Below are 19,102 nucleotides of genomic sequence, written 5' to 3'. Positions count from 1 at the left end.
CAATTCTGCATGCCAGGCCAAGAGACCCCCACTGGTGCACAAATTTGTGTACCGGGCCTCTAGTATGTATATATATAGTTAAAGACTATAAAAGAATTGAATTAAAAAATAAAATAGAAAAAGAAAAAAATGGAAAAGAAAAGAAAGAAACAAGAATTGAATTCATGATCTTGGCCTCACTGGCAATCAGTTAGAAATCAGGAAGAGAGAAGGACATAATTCAGAATTAGTTTACATTACACTTTGGAATGTACTATGAACTTGCCCCAGTAGAGCTGCCGTTATAGGAGACTGGTTGAGATTAAAGAACTGGTCTATGGGGGCCTCAGAAATGGCCATATGAAGTAGATGTTATCATACTGAACAGGTGAAGAATCTGAGGCTGTGGGACTGGAAACAAAATTAAGCTGTTGGGAATTGATTTGAACTCAGATTTTCTGGTTTTAAATAATCAACACTTGATTTTACAGTGATGTCCCTTGCAGCCTAGACATCTGCTCAGTTATAGGGAAATCTCATTGAGACTTGAAATGGACTTTCACTACCCAGAACATGTGGAAATGGACAAAACATGCTTTAGGGAGAAGTGAAAGTTGTGTCTCTGGGTCACATGTATTATGTAGAGGAAAAAATACTAAGGAATAGCTCTTAGCGTGTCTCTTAGCTTCAGCCTGCAGTGCCTGAGCAGGGTATTTGTACCTTACACAACTGCTGAAACAATAAATTTCACACCCTTTACAATTCAAATAGAATTCTTGAAAGAATAGAATTGTAGCATTCTTGAAAGAGATACAACTTAGGGTTTTTGTAGAAATTTAAAATGTTCTACAAGGTTTCTTGTGTCCAATTTACAAAGAAATTATCGTACTAGTACTAGGAAAAATAATGGTTTTGCGATACTTAACTGCTTTCTGTTCATCTTTCTGTGATAAAGTTTGTCTGGGAGAAACTTTGCATGTTTTAGTCCTGCAAGTCAGGTAAGATTTTATGTGCATTATTTCACAAAGGAGATCTGACAGGGCAACTTTTGTATTATTTAGTGCCTGTGTCGGACTGAAATACTAAAACAATATTCACTCATTTTCTCAGTGCTGCATACAAGGTACCATGTCCCTAGCAGCTGATAAGTTTTGAGGAATGCACTATATGTTCTGGAAGCATATAATGATAACTAAAAGCTATATATTAAGAAGTGACGGTATAGATAATACAACAACTTAGTATTTGGAGTTAAAAAGTGTAAGTGTATTTAGCGATTTCTCCAGGAGATGGCATCGTTGAGTTGGCTTTTTCCTTCTCAGACTGTAAGACAATAGACGATTCATCTTTGTGTCACTAAACAAAGAAATATTCTTGTATAGCCCCTCTTCTCCCCACAGCTAATCACATGCTGCTGGAACCGACTGTCTTGTGATCTACTCCATAGCCGTCATAGATTAAAAAATAATCAGTATTTTGAAAAATAATGTGACACATGGTGGTGGATGGAAAGGAACATGTTCACGTTTTCGGCGAGCTTTGTCTTGTCATTTCAGTAATTGAGAACCTGGAAGATATTCTAGTGATTTCCCATCCTGCTCAGATGTCATTAAAAAATGTTTTTCACTTCTCGCGTCTTACTGTGGTTCTGGGGAAAAATGTAAATTTGTAAATCTCTGTCCTCAAATTAATGTGACTAGAAGGATTTTACTGTAAACACTGGGTTGGGTGCAGTGCACCATTCTGTCCTACAATGAATAGATTCTCATTTGGGTTTACCTCCAGTTTGTAGTTAAAAGTAATTTTTAGCAGCTTTCTCTATCTGGGGTGACGTCTTGCATACTTGGTATCTTTCTATTTGCTGCCTTTTTTGAACAACTTCTAGCAAACATTCTGAAGAGATGGAATCAGTTAAGGTTAAGGTTCAGAACTGGTTTCACCTGGACTGCATGTTCTGGAAGTTATGTGTGCAGTTCGTGCAATAAAGGGGCCAGCATAAGGGTTTTGTTTTCCTTATTGTGGGCGGGGTGCTAATTTAGGGCACATCATCCACTGAAAAACCAAAGTTGTGCAAACGAACTCTGCAGGGTTAGGCGCCTTGGCAGAGATGAATATGCATCGATGAAACGATCGTGCCTGAAGTAGGCACTGGGCAGTCGTCTTGCCCGCTTTGACCTGCCCCCAATGTCTAAGCTACTTTCTACCTCCAGGTAAACCCCACCTCCGGCCTAACTCCGTGCAGAAGACAAGGTAAGTGTGAGGCCATGCGCGGTGGAGGTACTCTGAGTTCGCCTGCGTCACGAACGCCCCGATTCTATCTCCCCCCGAGGCCGTCGCCCACACAATTCGCATTCACCTTCTTGGCAGCGAGGCGGCTGCTTCGGTAGACAAAGCTTAAAACCTGAAGCACCGGTTCGTGACCAAACCCCGTTTTCCAGCTGAGCCAGCTCAGGGATTCCCTGGGGAGATTTTCCCGGCGCTGCCACAACCCAAAGAATTTTGGGGGTGTCTCTGGGGGAGAGGCGACTAACCCAGCCCAACTTGAGGGAGCCGCGAGGGGTCGGGCGTCCCGGAGCGTGGAGCCTCGCGGGCGGGGGGAAGCCGCTGCCAACTCTGGAAGTCGGGCCCGGGGCCGCGGGCGAGGCGGGGGATGACCTCAGCCGTCTCTGCCACGTTCCAGCCAATCAGTCCCGCATCTTGGCATCCGAATCCAGGACCCCGAGGCCGGAGGCGACGCGAGCCAATGAGGAGCGCGCAGGGAAGAAGGACAGGCGGGCGGCCTATGGGCGGCCGGGCCCGCTGCGCGTATCCAAGGAGCGCCCGCGCGGCTGGGGGTGTGGCGCGGCGCCGGCGGGGTGGGCGGGCGCCGGGCGGCAGGTGTCGGCGGCGTCGGCATTCGGCGGCGATGGAGCGGCCCCGAGCAGCTGCGGACGGCCTCTCGCGCTGGCCCCACGGCCTCGGCCTCCTCCTCCTCCTCGGCCTCCCGCTGCTGCCGCGGGCCGCGCTGGGCCAGGACCGGCTGGACGCTCCGCCGCCGCCCGCTGCGCCGTTGTCGCGCTGGGGCGGCCCCGTCGGGGTGAGCTGGGGGCTGCGCGCGGCCGCGCCCGGGGGCCCGTTCCCCCGCGGCCGTTGGCGCCGCAGCGCGCAGGACCCGGACCGGGACTGCGGCCGGATCCCGGACTTCGTCGCCAGGCTGGTCAACAACACGCACCAGGTGAGCGGGCGCCGGGCCGGGGCGCCGCCGGGACTGTGAGGTGCCGCCCCCCCTCCCCCCGCACCGGGCATCTCCGCCGAGGGGACCCCGGCCGCGGCCCCGAAGCAGCGGCGGGCGGGGGCGGCCCCGGAGCGGCCCCGGGACGCGGCGGCTCGCGCGGCTGTTTCGTCACAGGGCAGGCCGGCCGAGCCTTCCACGGCGTTCTTTCCCCAAGTTGTCAAACCCCGGGAGGGGGGCGGTTTCCGTCCGTGTAAACAGTCGGCGCCGGTCGCGCCGTGCCGTGCGGGGAGGCGGCGGAGCCGGGGCCTGAAGTGCTTGCCGGAAAGTTGGGCTGCGCAGACTCCAAGGTGTGCCCTCCGGTCGGCACTCGGGCGGGTAGGGTGTCAGAAATCCCAGAGCCGCGCTTAGGTAACCCAGCTTGTTTGCATAGGGAAGGAACAAGCCTGGGAATGGGGGGATGGAATGGATGTCACCTCTCCTAAAAACGCCTTCGGCTTGACCTTCCCTGGTGGCACTGGGCTCTGACCAGGAAGTCTGTGCCCTGTAACACGGGTTTCAGCAGCTGAGAAACACGTCGTAGATCTGCTTGGAGCTCGGTCCTAGTGGAAAACTTAGAAAACTGTGGCAGTCCTGTCCCTGGAGACAAGCAGCTCAACCCTGTGCCCCACTGGATTGACAAAGCCAGTTGTTAGGAATGTCCTGGCTCCTTGTTCCCGTGCAACTTGGGCATCTTCCTCGTGTTTTTTCCAGAAATAATAATTTAATTGTTGCTACCCACCTTTGCATAACATAGTTTCAATTTAATATGTTTTCTCAGTTATATCCCTTCCTCTTACAAAGAGGCGCATGGGACAGAGGTGAGTGGCCAGCTACCTGGCCTTGTACAGCCACATTCATGTGAGTGGAATCCCCCTCTGCCCAGGCTCTGCCCAGGCTCCGCCCGTTCCCTGCGCCGCATTCTCAGACCTGAGACCCAGGGCAGTTGCAGTCACGGCACAGGCAGGCAGGGGTAAGCCCGCTTACTGCGGTCCGTGCAGCAGCTGCGGGAAGGTGGCCAGCTAGTGCTGACGGGTGGGACAGGCTGGGTGCAGATAGGATGGAATGAGTACTAGAAAGTCTTCCTGTTTGTCGAGGGGCCAGGAGGAGAATTTGTAGACTTCCACCTCCATGCAGTGGCGTTGAGAAAGTCTTGGCCACACAGATGCTTCATTTACAGCGGGACCACTTCCTTCCTGAGCCACCTGGACGCAGTGTTCTTACCTCATGTTTCAGATTCTTTTCCTGGTTGACAGGATCTGCTGCTACTTCTGGGTTCATTCCTCAGTGGAAGTCTTCCCTGATGAGTCGGAATTGATATGTCATTTGTAGTGCATTGATTTCTGTAGCAAGAGGTTGATAAAACTGGCTTGGGGGTTTCTTAGGCCAAATCAGGAGCAGATGTGAAACCTTATTCTTTGAAGTCTGGTAGGTAAGTAAGGAAACTTTAGTTTTCATTTTATTTGGCTACTATTGCCAGTGATTTTGTTTTAGCTTTTTTTTTTTTTTTCAGTCTTCTTCCAGTGACCTAATTTTAAATTGTTATTTTTGCAATTGTTAATCAGTCATGGTCTCACCAAAAAAAAAAAAAAAAAAGAAAGAAAAAAGTAAATAAAAGCAAAACAAAACAAAAATATCGTGGTCTCCTCAGAGATGCTATCCTTGGAACATGCATACGTGAAGAGGATGAGCGAAGCAGTTCTTAGCGAGCCACCTCCTTTACCAGGAATTGTCATGCAGTGCTCTGTTCTGCTTTTTCGCTCTGTATTTTTAACTCACAATAAATCATCCTGAACTGTATTGAAGAGATGTAGTATTTTAGGACCTTTATAAACAGAGTGAAGTAAAAATATCAGCATGCCAGAACTGCTTTTTTATTCGCGATGTTGTATACTTCTGTACAGCTGGGAAAGTGCCTTTAGAGTCATTTTTTTTATAAGATGACAGGATTCACTTCCCAAGAAAAATCAAAAGTTCTTGGTTCTCTTCTTACTTGTTATAACTGTTGTTTGTGTCAAGCCCGTTAATTCATAATGTATGTGAAGACCCTCCAGATGTTCAAGACACACTAGATGCTGGGGTGCCGAGGCCCAAAGGAAAGGTACTCTGACTGGAGAATGAAAAGCCTCCGAAGGTCTAGCGGATCCCCTGGATCCGTTTCTGTGGCTTTTCTGGCTGGTGAGACTAGATCGGCGTTTAATCTTAAGGAAGCAAAAGCAGAACTGAAGCATGGTAGTGGTTTTCATTCCTGTGCCCTAGTGACCTAACCTCAGGCTTCTTCACTCATGAAATCCAACAAGTGTGCGTGCGTATTTATAAATACTCGTTTCTTACACTCGATAAATAGCCTTCCTCCTGCTTTTAACCCCAAACGCTTCATGCCGCACTTTTAACTGGTTCTTTCCTTGGAGTGCTTGGAGCGCTCACGCCATGTAGGTTGTACTTGAGATAAAGTGAGCGTGCCTAGACGATTTTATTAATGTTGGTTGCTGAGTTGGATGTCTTCAAAACATGCTCCCTATAAGCACCCTTTGTGGTTAGGCATGAAACTCTGCCTCAAAGAAACAGATGCCGTGCTTTGGCCAGAGTTTCGGCGATGGCTGACAATCTCGTTTCTCATTCCTGTGTTCAGACCATTTGACAGTGTCTTTAAAACTGATGATTAATAAAGCCAGGAATTGTTCCTTCTCTGTCCTCCCTCTGCTCCTATCATTAACTACTTCTTTACATATTACTTCCAACTTGTACCCAACATCAGAGCATCTGATGTCTTACGTAAACAGGCCGGTGGAGAGGCGTGTGCAGCGGGGTGCCTAGAAGGATGTGTGTGTTTGTCTGCTGGTGCTGGCCGGGCTGCGTCCAGGCTGACAGCACTGGAGGTGCCCGAGGGAGGCTCCAGGGCTGCCACTCTGAGCCCTTTGGGTCTTGGTCACTGGGAATCTGAAGGTCAGTGCTTTGAGCTCCCAAACCTTTTTAACTGCCTCATTTATTCCAATACTCAGCCTCTCTTTATACCACCTTTCCCAGCACCCCCACCCTCACCCTTCAGTTCTCTTGAGTCCTATTTCGTCCATTCGATTTGGGGCCAAGGAATAGGAACTCTGTAGGCTCTCCTTCTTGGTCCTGGTTGATCCTACTCCCGTCAGTATAGTAATCAGACCTTTGACCCAGAAGGGATGTTAAAATGACTTAGGCACTAGGGATTTCAGTTAGAAATATCAGCACGTTTGATGAAGCATATTTATCCGGGCAAAGGTTCGTCTTCATCTGAGGTTTGGTTGGGATGAAGGTAGAGAGCTAGCCAGATGGGACAAATGGCTCAAAGGAAAGCAGTGTAACCACTGGGTGACTCCTCTGCTGACTCAAATACTTGACTCTGTGCATAGTGATATTTAATTAGAAATCCGAGTCTCCTGTCTGTTTGTGGAAGTAATTGGAAGAAGGCTTATTCTTCTGGCCAATCACTAATGCCAATTTTCTTTTTGTAATGATCCAATAATAATAGGCTCTCCATCCTGCTGTTTGATCTGGTCTTTCACGTCAGATTCGCAGAGGGTATTAACAGCTCCTTCTCCACTCTGCCTGTTTCCAGTCAGCTCTTGCCAGCAAGCTTTGGATTCTCAGGGGGTGGCTGCAGACACTGCTCTCCGACTTGGTCCTAAGTGGCCGGTTACCCTGGTGTGATCTTCACGTGAAGGGCTCTGCTTAACCCCAAGTTGTAGTGGTCAGAGCAGGAGGGTAATGCTGCCTCCTCTCCCTCCCTTCCCAGCCACCCTATCCCTCAAGTTCTGTCTTTACAGAGAGTGAACTGAGTTTTGAGGCTGGAGAAATGACACTCAGATGGTTTATATGATTAGAAGCTAATATTAAGGTAGACAAAACCATCAGCTTTGGCAGGTAATTAAAAATACAGCTTTTCTCACAAAGGACTGTGTGGCAATGGCTCCAAAAATATTACAAAATAGATATTGCATTTGTATATTTCCAGGCATTTTTAGTCCCTTTCTGTAACCACTGTTTCTATTGCATCTTTTACTCTTCTTCTGTTTTTCCCCAAAAAAATTTGGTGAAAACGTGTTCTTCCCATTAGCTGTGGCCTCACTGATCTGCCTGTAGATGGTTTTGGGGACTAATGGGGCTTAAGGAACAAGCTGCTCAGCTCTAGTCAGTTCTAGGCAGGGTTTTTACTGCTGTAATGGTGACCACAGTAAGGCGGGGGTCGGGTAGTGATGTGTGGCTTTGAGCCAGCTGGGTTGAATGACTCTGCAAGACAGACCCTTCAAACCTATGGCGGTTGTTAGTGAGTGCTGGACACGTGGCGGTGTTTTGTTTTGTTCTGTTATGTTTAAGGATTGAGGCTATTTTTCCCCTCTCCACCTTCAACCCTAACCTCAGGAAACCGCAGTAAAAAACAAAGTCTTCGTTTCAGAGCCTGTGGTGTTTTGCTGAGAAATTTTTCTGTGAATGCAATTTATTTTCTGTTTTGCATTTCAGTATCTGGCCTTCAATTCTTCGTCTACAACATGAGAAATTTTGGGCTAGATTTGTAATGTCTAAAATAATTCTGTGATTCATAGCGAAGAAGAGGAGGCCAGAGGTTGTGATCACAAATGTTTATTGGTTGAGTCCAAATTTAGAAGCAAATTGGGGCTGTTCTGCTTCCCAGTTGAACTTGACCATAGCCTGGATTTCACATCTGGCGGTAATTTGTTACCACCTCCAGAGCTTGCTTCAGTGAAATACGAGCGTTCTTAAAGATAGCAGGAGTATTTTTTTCTCATATAATTATGAACGACATTTGACTCTTTTTTTTTGGAGGGGGGGGGGGAGTAATACTTTATCGTTCCTTGTCAGCTGAAAAATCTAATCCAATCAACGCCACTAGCTTGGATAGTCCAAAAACAAACCCAGTAGATATATAGCAGTAAAATTGTTCTTTTCTTTCCTGCAAGTACTTTGCTCAAACTGGGACTGTTGTTTTTTGTTTTTGTTTTTTACCGGCGGGGGGGGGGGGGGGGCGGGGGTTGGAGGGGGGAAGTCCTGGCCGCTTGTGTGTTTGAAAGTAGATGATCATCTTACCATTAGCAGAATCAGCCCTGTGTGGTTAGAACTTACGTGTGAGTCACTGGCTTGGTTTACTTTCATCAGGAGAAAATGAATGTTCCTTTCCTTCTAGGGTTTTATGAGTACTATCTCTCTTATATTTGCTTTTGTTAAGAGCTTTGTTCTTTTCTTCCTGTATGTTGTAAAAAATGAAGTGCTAATACTGTACTTGAGCCAACTGGCAAGTCTGGTTCAACAGTAAGTTCACCCTGAAGGACCAACAGAAATTGAACGGGGAAGGACATTTTTAATTAACTTTAGTACTTTCCAGACAAGATAGTGCAAATCAAATATTTATCTGGTACCTGCTGCTTGTTCAAGGGATTCAAATCATAGACATGTTGTTTACGAAACTGCTCAAAGGAGATGTCTCAGTAAACACATTGAGTCCTGGCTCTGCTGCTTCATAGCTTTGTGATCATGGACAATCACTTAACTTCTCTCACCTTCATAGTTGTTGTTATTTTTAACCAGATAAGCAGCTTTAGGATTATTTGGAGGAACAAAAGAGATTTGTCAAAATGTTTTGTTAATTGTAAAGTCTTTTCATGCATTTAAAGCAGATGTCATTCATTGAAACACCTACGGAACTACGTTGGGTGGAGTCCAGGCCTGTGCACAAGCAAAGTTAAACATAAAGATATTCGCACTGATGCCCCGGAAGGATTTCGGTGTTCACTGAATGCTTGCTGAGAGTTTGGAAGAATTTGCGGAGAAGGCATGACCCACTCAGTGTGCTGTCTAGGAAGGCCTCAGGGGTGAAGCGAGGATCGAGGTGTGGAGAGTTCTCAGGGAGATCTGTCACGGCATGGGGATAAGGAAGCCCAGGCATGCTCGGGCAAGGTCAAGGGAAATTTTCTGTTGGAGAGAGGGATGATGAGTATGATGAAGGTTTCCAGGAAAACATAGAGAGAGGGTTAAAAAAAAAAAAAAAAGACAGCTCTTTTGGGGGGTGAGGTGGAAAGCGGGGGTACAGGTGCGGAGCTTGGCATTAGGACTTACTGGGGAAGGTGTTATAACAGATAGTGCTAGACGTGAGGCTGAAGCTGAAGCAGCCAGAGGTGGAGATGGGGAGCCGAAAGCGTTATCTTCCTGGAGGTCGGCATTGCTGTGGTCCTGGGAGAGGAGAGCAGAACAGAGGGCGGGCGGCCACCTTGTCCGCTGACGGCGGAGCGTCCCCAGGCGCACGCCTGGCCTCCTGGCCCTCGAAGGAGAGTGTGAGCCCAGGAGAGAGAAACCAGAGCTATAGGACAGTGAAGCCCCCGAACAGACTGCTTTCTGCATATTTGTGAACGAGGATACGCTTGAACTCTTGCTGAGAATGTGCTTAAAGTTGGAATCATAGATTACTAGGCTGGTTAGCTGGTCAGGCCTCTTTAACTGATGAGGTTAAATAACTTGCTTACGGGCCAAGAGCTGGGGGTGGAGCACATGTCCCAACATGGCGCGCCTCCATTTGGAAGGGTTTCATGGGGGGGGGGGTTTGTTTTTATATAAGAAGTTGATTTTTTAATTGAATTTACTGTGGTGACATTGGTTAACAGAATTATACGTTTCAGGGGGTACAGTTCTAAAATAGATGATCTGTATATAGTATTGTGTGTTCACCACCCCAAGTCAGGTTTCCTTCCAGCTCCATTTATACCCCTTTACCCTCTCCTACCTAGTAGCGGTGTTTTAAATCAGTGTGTTTGCTTTAGAGATAGGGCAAAGTTACAGACCCTGTGTAAGGCATGCACTTGTGAATTCTCCTCTGCTTGTCCAAGGTCATAGTACCCTCAACAGAGCTCAATTACCTTTTCGATGCCTCACGGTCCCATCATATAAAATGATGCATGATTATAAGACTTGGAAGAAGAAATGTTTTGAAAACCTTGATGTACGATATACATGTGATTTATGTCATTTCTTAATAAGCCTGTTAATCTGTTACTGTGTCCATGGGGCCCAACTGTCAGCCAAATGATCCTGCGAAATACCAACTCCAGAGGAACATGTGCATAAAAGGGCACGGATGAGGCAAAATGTATTTGGCTTTATCACTTGGCAGGATTGGATGACAGGCTTGGGCGGGGGTGGCAAGAATGAGAGTGAGCCAAGATTGGCAGAAATGTCAGAAGCGTATGTGTTCTTTTTAAAAAATCTTTACATCACAATTTTAACTTGTTCACATGATGGGTATAGTTCTGGGAGGCAGTGGTTAGGAAGGAACGTGGTCCCAGATTGGACCTGCATTCACATGTCAGCGGTGGCCATGGACAGATTAATGTCAGTGAACCTTATATTTTTCATCTACCAAATGAGTCATTGTGAAGATTAAATGAGATAGTGTGGGACTTAGTGTGCATTTAGTTGTCGAGGATATCTTACAGTGGTTATCACCATTAAGCTGATGCATTATCAGTTAGACACTCAAATATCTTCGTTATGTGCTTAAATTTTTTGCTTTAGCTATATTTCTAGAGAGTTGTTATGGGTATTCATAGGAACCAAACCTGGATTAAGGAACGAATACTACTTATGTGTTTGGACTCAGGGGTTAAGAAAAAGGGGGCCCAGTGAAGGGGAGAGATCATCTACACAAAGTGAGTTTCTTGAAGCTGTGGGAGATGGAGGAGAAAATACTAATTCCCTTGTCAACAGTACCTGGGCATCTGGTTATGATAGTTCTAAGTATATGAAGTTATTTACTTGTAGTTGTAAAGAACTTACCATTATAAAAAACAAGACTAATATAATGTAAAAACGATTTCTCTTCTTCATTAAGCTTTAGCTTACTGGAGTTAGTGACTGGTTTTACACGGACTGCTCTGAAACGGCGCCTTGCTGATTTCACCCTCGTTCCTTAGCTGAGCAGCCACAAGTGGCTTTGCAGTCTACTGGCCTCTGTGAGGTTTTAAGAAATACTAATGAGATGTGGTAGGTACTTCTCAAGATCTTTGTTTGGAGGCATAGAAGACCAGAATGTTAACCTAATTATTTTATTCCGTGCTTATCTCTTAAACATTTCACCACTTCCTGGCCGGTGTTAATCCTCTGTTCCAGGTAAAGTGACCTTCTCACCAGTCCCTTTTGCTCACTAGGTGCTGTGTTGCTTCTCCATCTTTGTTCAGGGGGCGTTCCTCCTCTGGCTGGCTTGTTTTTCTCTTCTCTCCTACAGCCTTTAACTATACCATGTAACCCAGCACTTAACTATATAGTATTTTGTCTTGTATTCACTGTCATCTATTCAGTGTTTCCCCCCACCAGATTATAAACTCCTTTAAGTTAGGGGCTATGCTTGCTCTAGGAGACCTTCATCACTTTTATCTCACACAGTGCTTGGGAAAGAGTAGTCATTAAGTGTGCAGCCTGGAGTCAGACAGACCTGAGTCTGAATCGTTGCTCTGCCACTGACCAGCTGTGTGATGTTGGGCAAATTCCTTACCCTCTCTGAGCCTGCTTCTTCATCTGTAAAGTAGCAGTGGTGTCTTACATATCATAAGTGCCCAGTAAAAGTTCAAGACTACTATTGTTAGTCTTCAGTTCAACAATGGGTTATTGAGTACCTACCACGTGTTAGGCATTGTACTGGCTGCTGGTCCTGGGAACTGATGTTGAACACAGCAGACAAGATCCCTGTAGGGAGAATAGACATTATGCAGATATGTAATTATCAACATAAGTACCAAGAAGAAATAAAGTAGCTACAGGAGAATAATTGAGGGAGGTCTTTTTAGTCTGGGACATTAGGAAGAACTTGCTGAGAAATTATTTTAAATGATACTTGAAGATCAGTAGACTTTTTGCCAGTAGGAGTATCCCAAGCAGAGAGAACAGCATGTTCGGAGGCCTGGGGCCAGAGAGTGCTTGGTGTGGTGTGTGCCCCAAGGTCTGGAAGAAAGCCAGCCTGGTGGCAGGAGGGCGTGAGGGGTTAGTCCTCAACCCAGTGGGTGAGTGCTGAGCCTTTATGGTTCAGGCAGCCGGCGACTGGGGCACATCCCTTCCCTTCATCACCTCCTTTTCTCTGAAATGGGAGTAAGATGTAATAATTAAATGTTAACAGTTTTGCAATTTAGCTCATTTCTTGGCCATGATTTGAAATGAATGAATTATCCTATGAAAGTGAATTTTTCAGAAACTTAAGCCTACCCTTTTAAGTGCCAAAGGTTTTGTTTTGTTCCAGTGGAAATTTTTCTAAAATACTTCACTGTCTTCTTAGTCAACCGAATGAGCCTGGATCATTGAGATGACATTATGCTACACCACGACTCACATTAATGGCACTAATGCCCTCAAGATGAGATATGTGGGATCATATCCTCCCATTCCGAGCAGCCCAGATTTATAAGCCTAGTGCCATTGTCTTCTTGTTGAAAAAAAAATTTTTTCCCCTGCAGAAATGATAGTCCCATTGCAATATCTGGTTCCTTTAGCTGCTGCCCCGTCCCCAGATTTGATTTGCTGCTTCTAATGTAAGCTAGGAAAACAGATGACTAATTTTAGGCAATTCTAACAAGCTTAGCAAATTGATTTAGAGTGCTGGTCTGCAAGTTTCTCTTAGAGGTCAAATGCATGGATTTTTATTGCATGGATGGCGGCACCAGAGGTCTCCCCCGCTTCCTCTCAGTGAGCAGCCAGGTTGTGGAGGTTTGTAGATGATGGAGGTTGCTGTCACCTCTGCTTTTAACACTAGAGTGTTGTCCAGCAGGGAGCCGATTTTTTTTTTTTTTTTTTATGAAGACAGAGCAGTGGAAAAGTAAACGGAGAGGTGAAATTAATGATGAGTCATAGACTTTTAAAGCTTATAGGGACTAGAAATGTTGTCATTCCAGCCTCCCCTCGCCTTGGTGGTGGAGTAAGGTTGAGCTGCTCAAGTTCACCAGGCTTTAGGCACAGCTGGAAATCAAACGCAGGTTCCCTGCTAGCCCAGTGCTCACCTCGGTATCATCCTGCCTTGCAGACAAGTCTGAAAACTGGAATAAGAGTTTCTGTTTAGCCTTTTCATTTCTAAGAATAGTCTCCCTGAGAACTGAACATTTGTGATCTTGTTTTTGGCTCATTTTTATGACCCTACCAGTGCCAGTGCCACACTTCACAGAGCGGTACTCTGGTCAGAGCATCATCCAGGTCCTGCCCCAGGCCTCCCTTGTACATCACTGTGCCCTGTCCACCCCTGTGCTCCCTGTTAGGGTTGGGAAGCCTAAATCTTAAATTCCCATTCTTGCGGGGGGGGGGGGGTCACCAACACCTTAACTTTGTATGTTATTTCATTTGATTCTTACTATTCCAGTGAGTGAAGGAGCATCATTCAGTTTTATACCAGAGGAAATGGATTCCCGAGAGAGACAATGATTTGTGCCTACTTCCCCAACCAGTTAGGTACTGCACTAGGCTTTAACACACCTTTGTAGCTTTATTTATGGGACAGGCTGTCTTCTGTAGATTAAATGTCTAGCATGTTTAGGCTTCATTTTTAGACTTCTGTAAGAAGCATGTTGAAAGCTCCACGAGCACAGAAAGTGTATGATCACTGTGTTCCCAGCACCCCAAGTAGGGTCTGGCACATGGTAGGCACCGCCTTGTGCCATGTATTTGTTGAAAGTAGGAGTGTGTGTGAGGGAGACTACCATTGAATTCACTCCCTCATTTACTTGCCAGAGAGGTTGTTCCCGATGACAAGATGGTTGGTCGTCTGCACGTGTGTGTTTTTTAATTGAGTTTATTGGGGTGACATTAGTTAACAAAATCATGCACGTTTCAAGTGTGTCACTCAGTGAAACGTCATCTGCATGCTGTGTTGTGCGCCCATTGCCCAAGGTAAAGTTTGTTTCCATCTCCCCCTTTCCCCTTTTCACCTCTCTCCACCCCCTTCCCCCTGGCTATCACCATACTGTTGTCTGAATTAGGGTTTTGGTTTCTTTGGATATATTCCCAAAAGTGGGATCACTGGGTCAAAAGGTAGATCCATTTTTAAATTTTTGAGGTAGCTCCATACTGTTTCCACAGTTGCTGCATCAGTCTGCATTCCCACCAGCAGTGCACAAGGGTTCCCCTTTCTTGTCTGTTGATTTATTGCTGGTAGCCATTCTGGCAGGTGTGAGGTGATATCTCATTGTCGTTTTAATTTGCATCTCTCTGATGATGAGTGACGTTGAGCATCTCTTCTTATGTCTATTGGCCATCTGTATATCATTTTTGGAGATGTGTCTATTCAGTTCCTTTGCCCGTTTTTAAATTGGGTCGTTTGTCTTCTTGGTGTTGAATTGTGTAAGTTCTTCATCTATTTTGGATATTAACCCCTCATCAGATGTGGCATTGGTGAATATGTTCTCCCATTCAGGGGGTTGTCTTTTCATTTTGTTGATGGCTTCTTTTGCTTGCTCCATGTGTCTTTGAACTGGGCCTGCCATGTGACACTGACCCGGCTTGGGTGTGTGGGAGGCAGTTCTTTCAGTGTTTTACTTTTGATCAGGTGTGTAACTAAAGATAGGCAGAAGTTTCTCATTACCTAGTTTTTTCCAAGCTACAGTGACTCTCGGGACCAACTTTAAGTTCTCCAAGCTATAGTAACAGTAATTTAATGAGGCTTCAGGTTTAATTAGATAAAGAAGACAAAGTTATTTCCATGACGGATGTTGTGTTTTAGGCTTTGAAATGACAGACAGTAAACTTGTGGGTGAGTCTTGCAGTAGCTGTCCAGGTGGCCTTATTTCAGAGGAGGCAGTACAAGCCGTCCCCCTACTTTCTAATATAATGACTCCCTGAAAACCAGTTTGGTTATAAATGTCCGCCAGTGACTCCCTGCTGCCCAGCGCTCGCCTACTGGGGGTAGTAAATGGCTGTCCGTGTCATCTGGGACACTAGAAATCACTGTTCAACAGGTGATGAAAAAAGACTCTGAACAGCGTGTCAGCGAATAATGATGTTGGGATGTGTGCCCTCAATTAAATCAAGACCACTGGTGTTAGTGTGGCTCGGGGGAGTAGGGGCTCTCTGACCCAGTCTCTAACTGTCCGTTACATCTGTTAGCCAGTGTAACAGAAGAATAAACTGACACGGTCAATGAGTACTTCTTTTTAAAAAAAATATGTATTTCTTTATTGATTTCAGAAAGGAAGGGAGAGGGAGAGAGAGATAGAAACATCAATATGAGAGAGAATCATTGATTGGCTCCCTCCTGCATGCACCATACTGGGGATCGAGCCCACAACCCGGATGTGCCCTGGTGGGAATCAAACCTGGGACCCTTCAGTCCACAGGCCGATGCTCTATCCACTGAACCAAACCGGCTAGAACATCAATGAGTACTTCTTATACCAGCCTTTCATATATCCTTTTTTAAAAATAAAAATAAATTATATAGTTTTATTTTTATTATTTTTTAAATCCTCACCCAAGGATATTTTTTCCATTGGTTTCTAGAGAGTGTAGACAGGAGGGAGGAGGATTTTTGTTACTTAACTTTTTACATTTAAATCTCTGTTCTGTGTAGAATCTCTTTGGGAGTGGGGATAAGAAGGGAATTAGGAATCTATCTTTATATATTTTTTCCAAATAGCTAGTTTTTCCCAGCTGTTTGACCACTAACTTGCACTGTTAGCTTTATCATACACCAGCGATTTTCAACTGGTGTGCTGAGGTGCAGCAAGAATTTTTAAAATATTCAATACCTGACTATTTAGTCAGGGGCACTGCCCTCTTTTCCAAAAGAAAAAGAAAAAAAAAGTCAACAGCCAACACAGCAATAGCCACCTGGTGTGAATGAATCAAAATTACACCTTTTTTTTTTTTTGTCAGATTGGCAAAAAATATACATTTTTCTTAGTGTGCTGCAGAATTTCAGTAATTAGTTTATGTGTGCCATGAGATGGAAAGGGTTGAAAGTCGTCGTCATACACTAAAAGAAACCTCACCCAGTCTTGGACTTTGGCTTGTCTCTTCCTGTGCCAGTAACTGCAGCTCGGGGATTAATCAGTTTCTCTAGATGTGAGCAAGTTTCCTGATAGATCAGGTGACATTTTACATAGCTAGTTTTCAACTTCCTCGTTTCTGAGCTTCCTTCCCTAGGATGTGATTAAGTAATCTAAATTATGTATTTACCATGTTGCCCCTCTGAGTACTGGCTTTTGGCTTGTTAGTCACACAAATAGCATATTTACGTGTGTGTGTGTGTGTGTGTGTGTGTGTGTGTGTGTGTGTGATTTTTTAAATTTTGACCTTCTAGAATATACATTTGGCTGACTGCTTAGCAATATGTAGTGGTCAGATCATGTTCTCTTTATGCTAAATAATCTGTCCCTTTTGCAACACAGCTATTGTTCCCGGCGGGGGGGGGGGGGGGCAGGGGGAACAAACAAACATGTTGCAAACCTCCCCTACCTTCTCCATTCGAATTGTCATGTATACAGACAGCTAACACATAACATCATTTTGTAACAGTGCTTGAGGCAGACATCTACTCTGCCTTCTGTGGGCTGGACTTGACTCCTGAATGTTTTTATATGTTCAGTATTTTAGCATATTTTATATGTTCTGGATTTTAATAGTATAGGATATTCATTGCTTATATTGTGTTGGAGATTTGGGGGTTTCTCTTCCTGGAGAGATTAATCTGTCTTTCAGTTCTCTAGAGCCATAAGCTTTGTCCTCTGTTCATATTTCTTTTATTCCTCTTTCTTTGCCCTGATTAGAACAATTGAACCATAACTTATTGGGTGATTATGTTCAACTGTATCTACCACTGGAAACCAGGCCTGTTTGAGTCAGTGATCCTGTGGCCTCGTCCCAGCTTTCTTGGGTATTTCAAACACAAGTACTTTTTTCCTCACACACATTTTTCTCTATTTTTATTTCTCTATTTTTATTCCCCTTTGGTTCCCCCCTTGTTTATCCTGATTTGAAATGCTTATTTAACAAGTACTTAATAGCATCTACTGTATACTCAGCACTTTACTAGTTGGCAATATTAATATAGTTTATTTGTTACTCTTTGAAAATTTTCAAAATCCTTACATATGTTTGTGCTTCCTGCACCACTGCCTTCGGCCCGCCATCTTGCTCTTGCTTCTGTATGCTCCAACCTCTGTGATCCCTGCTTAAACCTCGGTGTGCAGGCAGACCGTTATTCTTCTTCTTCTTCTTTTTTTTTTAATAATTCTTTTTTTAAAAATATATTTTATTGATTTTTTACAGAGAGGAAGGGAAAGGGATAGAGAGAGTTAGAAACATCGATGAGAGAGAAACATCGACCAGCTGCCTCCTGCACACCCCCCACAGGGGATGTGCCTGCAACCAAGGTACATGCCCTTGACCGGAATCGAACCCGGGATCCTTTAGTCCGCAGACCGACGCTCTATCCACTGAGCCAAACCGGTTTTGGCCGTTATTCTTCTTACTCATCTATGTAGTCCACTCCCAACCAGTGCCTCTCAGTGCTTTGATGGGTCCGGGGCATCTTCACCAATTTCTGACTGTGGGTATGGAGTTGGTGGTAACTACAGTTGATGGTGGCTATCGCCTCCATGTCCTCCCCAGACCACCAGCTCATTTCTTCAACTGAGGGGCCATCTGGGCTCTCCCCTTCCCGGTACTGTGTCCTGGACACTCTCCAGACGGTGACCTGGGGCAGAGGTAGGCCCTTGTTTTGTTTTTTGTCTGTCAGGGATTATTGTACTTTGTTGCCTCGAAGTCCAGTGTCTTGAAAACGATGGTTTCATATAGTTTGTGTTTCAGTTGTTTCCGGTGGGAAGGTTAATCTGATCCCTGCTGGTCTCTCTTGGCCAGAAGCAGAAGTCTTCTCAGAATAGAACTTTTCATATTTAGACTCGTTTCTGTCATGGGGAAATTAAGTGGGTCTGGCTTTATCTTTTCATCCTCCTCCTTTTCAGAGCTTCACAAGTAATTCTTAAAGAAAATGAATTTAATATTTATTGAATGCCTTTTATGTGCTACCTTATATATTCTTGTTAAAAGGAATAGGCTTAGTCCCTGTACCGGATGTTCTTCTTCAGGTCTAGTGAGGGAGACAGACAATGTTCTTATTGCTATAATTAAAAGTAATACATATTTTGAAATATCTATGATGCCACCACAATGTAGAGTGACATGTATAGTATGTTAAATATGATAAATGATGTCACATTAGAATTGATGGCCTTGTGCTGACACTTGTGGATTCTGTCCCCTAACCATGACCAGGACTGTTCACCCTTTCCTGGACACCCGTAATCCTCCCATGGACGGGGTAGAATTGTATCTGTGCTCTTGGTCCCCCGACTCTCCTGGATTTGTCTCCTGTCCACATGACCTTTTCTCTCTACCTGAGTTTTGGTCTGTTGTTAAATCTGATTCCTTTTTTTTAAAATTTTACTTTCACCATAAGAATGTTAAAGACTGAAATATAAAAAATTAGCTGCATTTGCTATAGATGGATGAGCTTTTTCAATGAGTTTATTTATTTTCAAAAGTGAAATGTAACTGGCTATTGGGAAGGGAAGGGAGAAAGGGTTAAGAGTAGCCGAAGACCACAATCATAGTTAACTAGAGGCCCAGTGCATTAAATGCATGCACTGGAGTAGGGGGGGGGGGGGAGAGGGTACCTCAGCCCAGCTTGTGCCCTCTCACAGTCTGGGAGCCCCGCTATCAATCAATCACTCCATCCTCCTCCCTCCCTCCCCCCCCCCCCCCCCGTTCCCGCAAAGGGAGGCTCTGCCCACCTGTCATAGCGCCACCGCCAGGTAGCCTGGGCCTCTCTCTGCAGGGCGATCATGGGGCGATGGCCCGGCCCCC

At 45.2% G+C, this 19,102-nt stretch overlaps 1 protein-coding gene and 1 long non-coding RNA gene across 3 annotated transcripts in view; one reads left to right on the top strand and one right to left on the bottom strand.

Moving 5' to 3' along the window:
- Positions 1-2,817: 2,817 nt before the first annotated feature.
- SORT1 (sortilin 1) overlaps positions 2,818-19,102 on the top strand; it is a 60,523-nt gene continuing 44,238 nt past the window's right edge. For both annotated transcript variants that reach the window (XM_079762160.1, XM_079762159.1), the window contains exon 1: positions 2,818-3,193. In XM_079762160.1, the coding sequence (XP_079618286.1) occupies positions 2,885-3,193 (309 nt within the window). In that variant the 5' untranslated portion in view covers positions 2,818-2,884. The remainder of the gene's footprint in view (positions 3,194-19,102) is intronic.
- Positions 9,094-19,102, bottom strand: part of LOC307093866 — a 71,349-nt gene continuing 61,340 nt past the window's right edge. Inside the window, exon 3 of the long non-coding RNA XR_013813004.1 lies at positions 9,094-11,950. This is a non-coding gene — a long non-coding RNA (uncharacterized lncRNA). The remainder of the gene's footprint in view (positions 11,951-19,102) is intronic.

The sequence above is a fragment of the Cnephaeus nilssonii genome (assembly GCF_951640355.1).
Source record: "Cnephaeus nilssonii genome assembly, chromosome: 21".
NCBI classification, from domain to species: domain Eukaryota; kingdom Metazoa; phylum Chordata; class Mammalia; order Chiroptera; family Vespertilionidae; genus Cnephaeus; species Cnephaeus nilssonii.
Note: the sequence above shows the minus strand (reverse complement) of the source record. Positions and strands in the feature narration are given on the sequence as shown.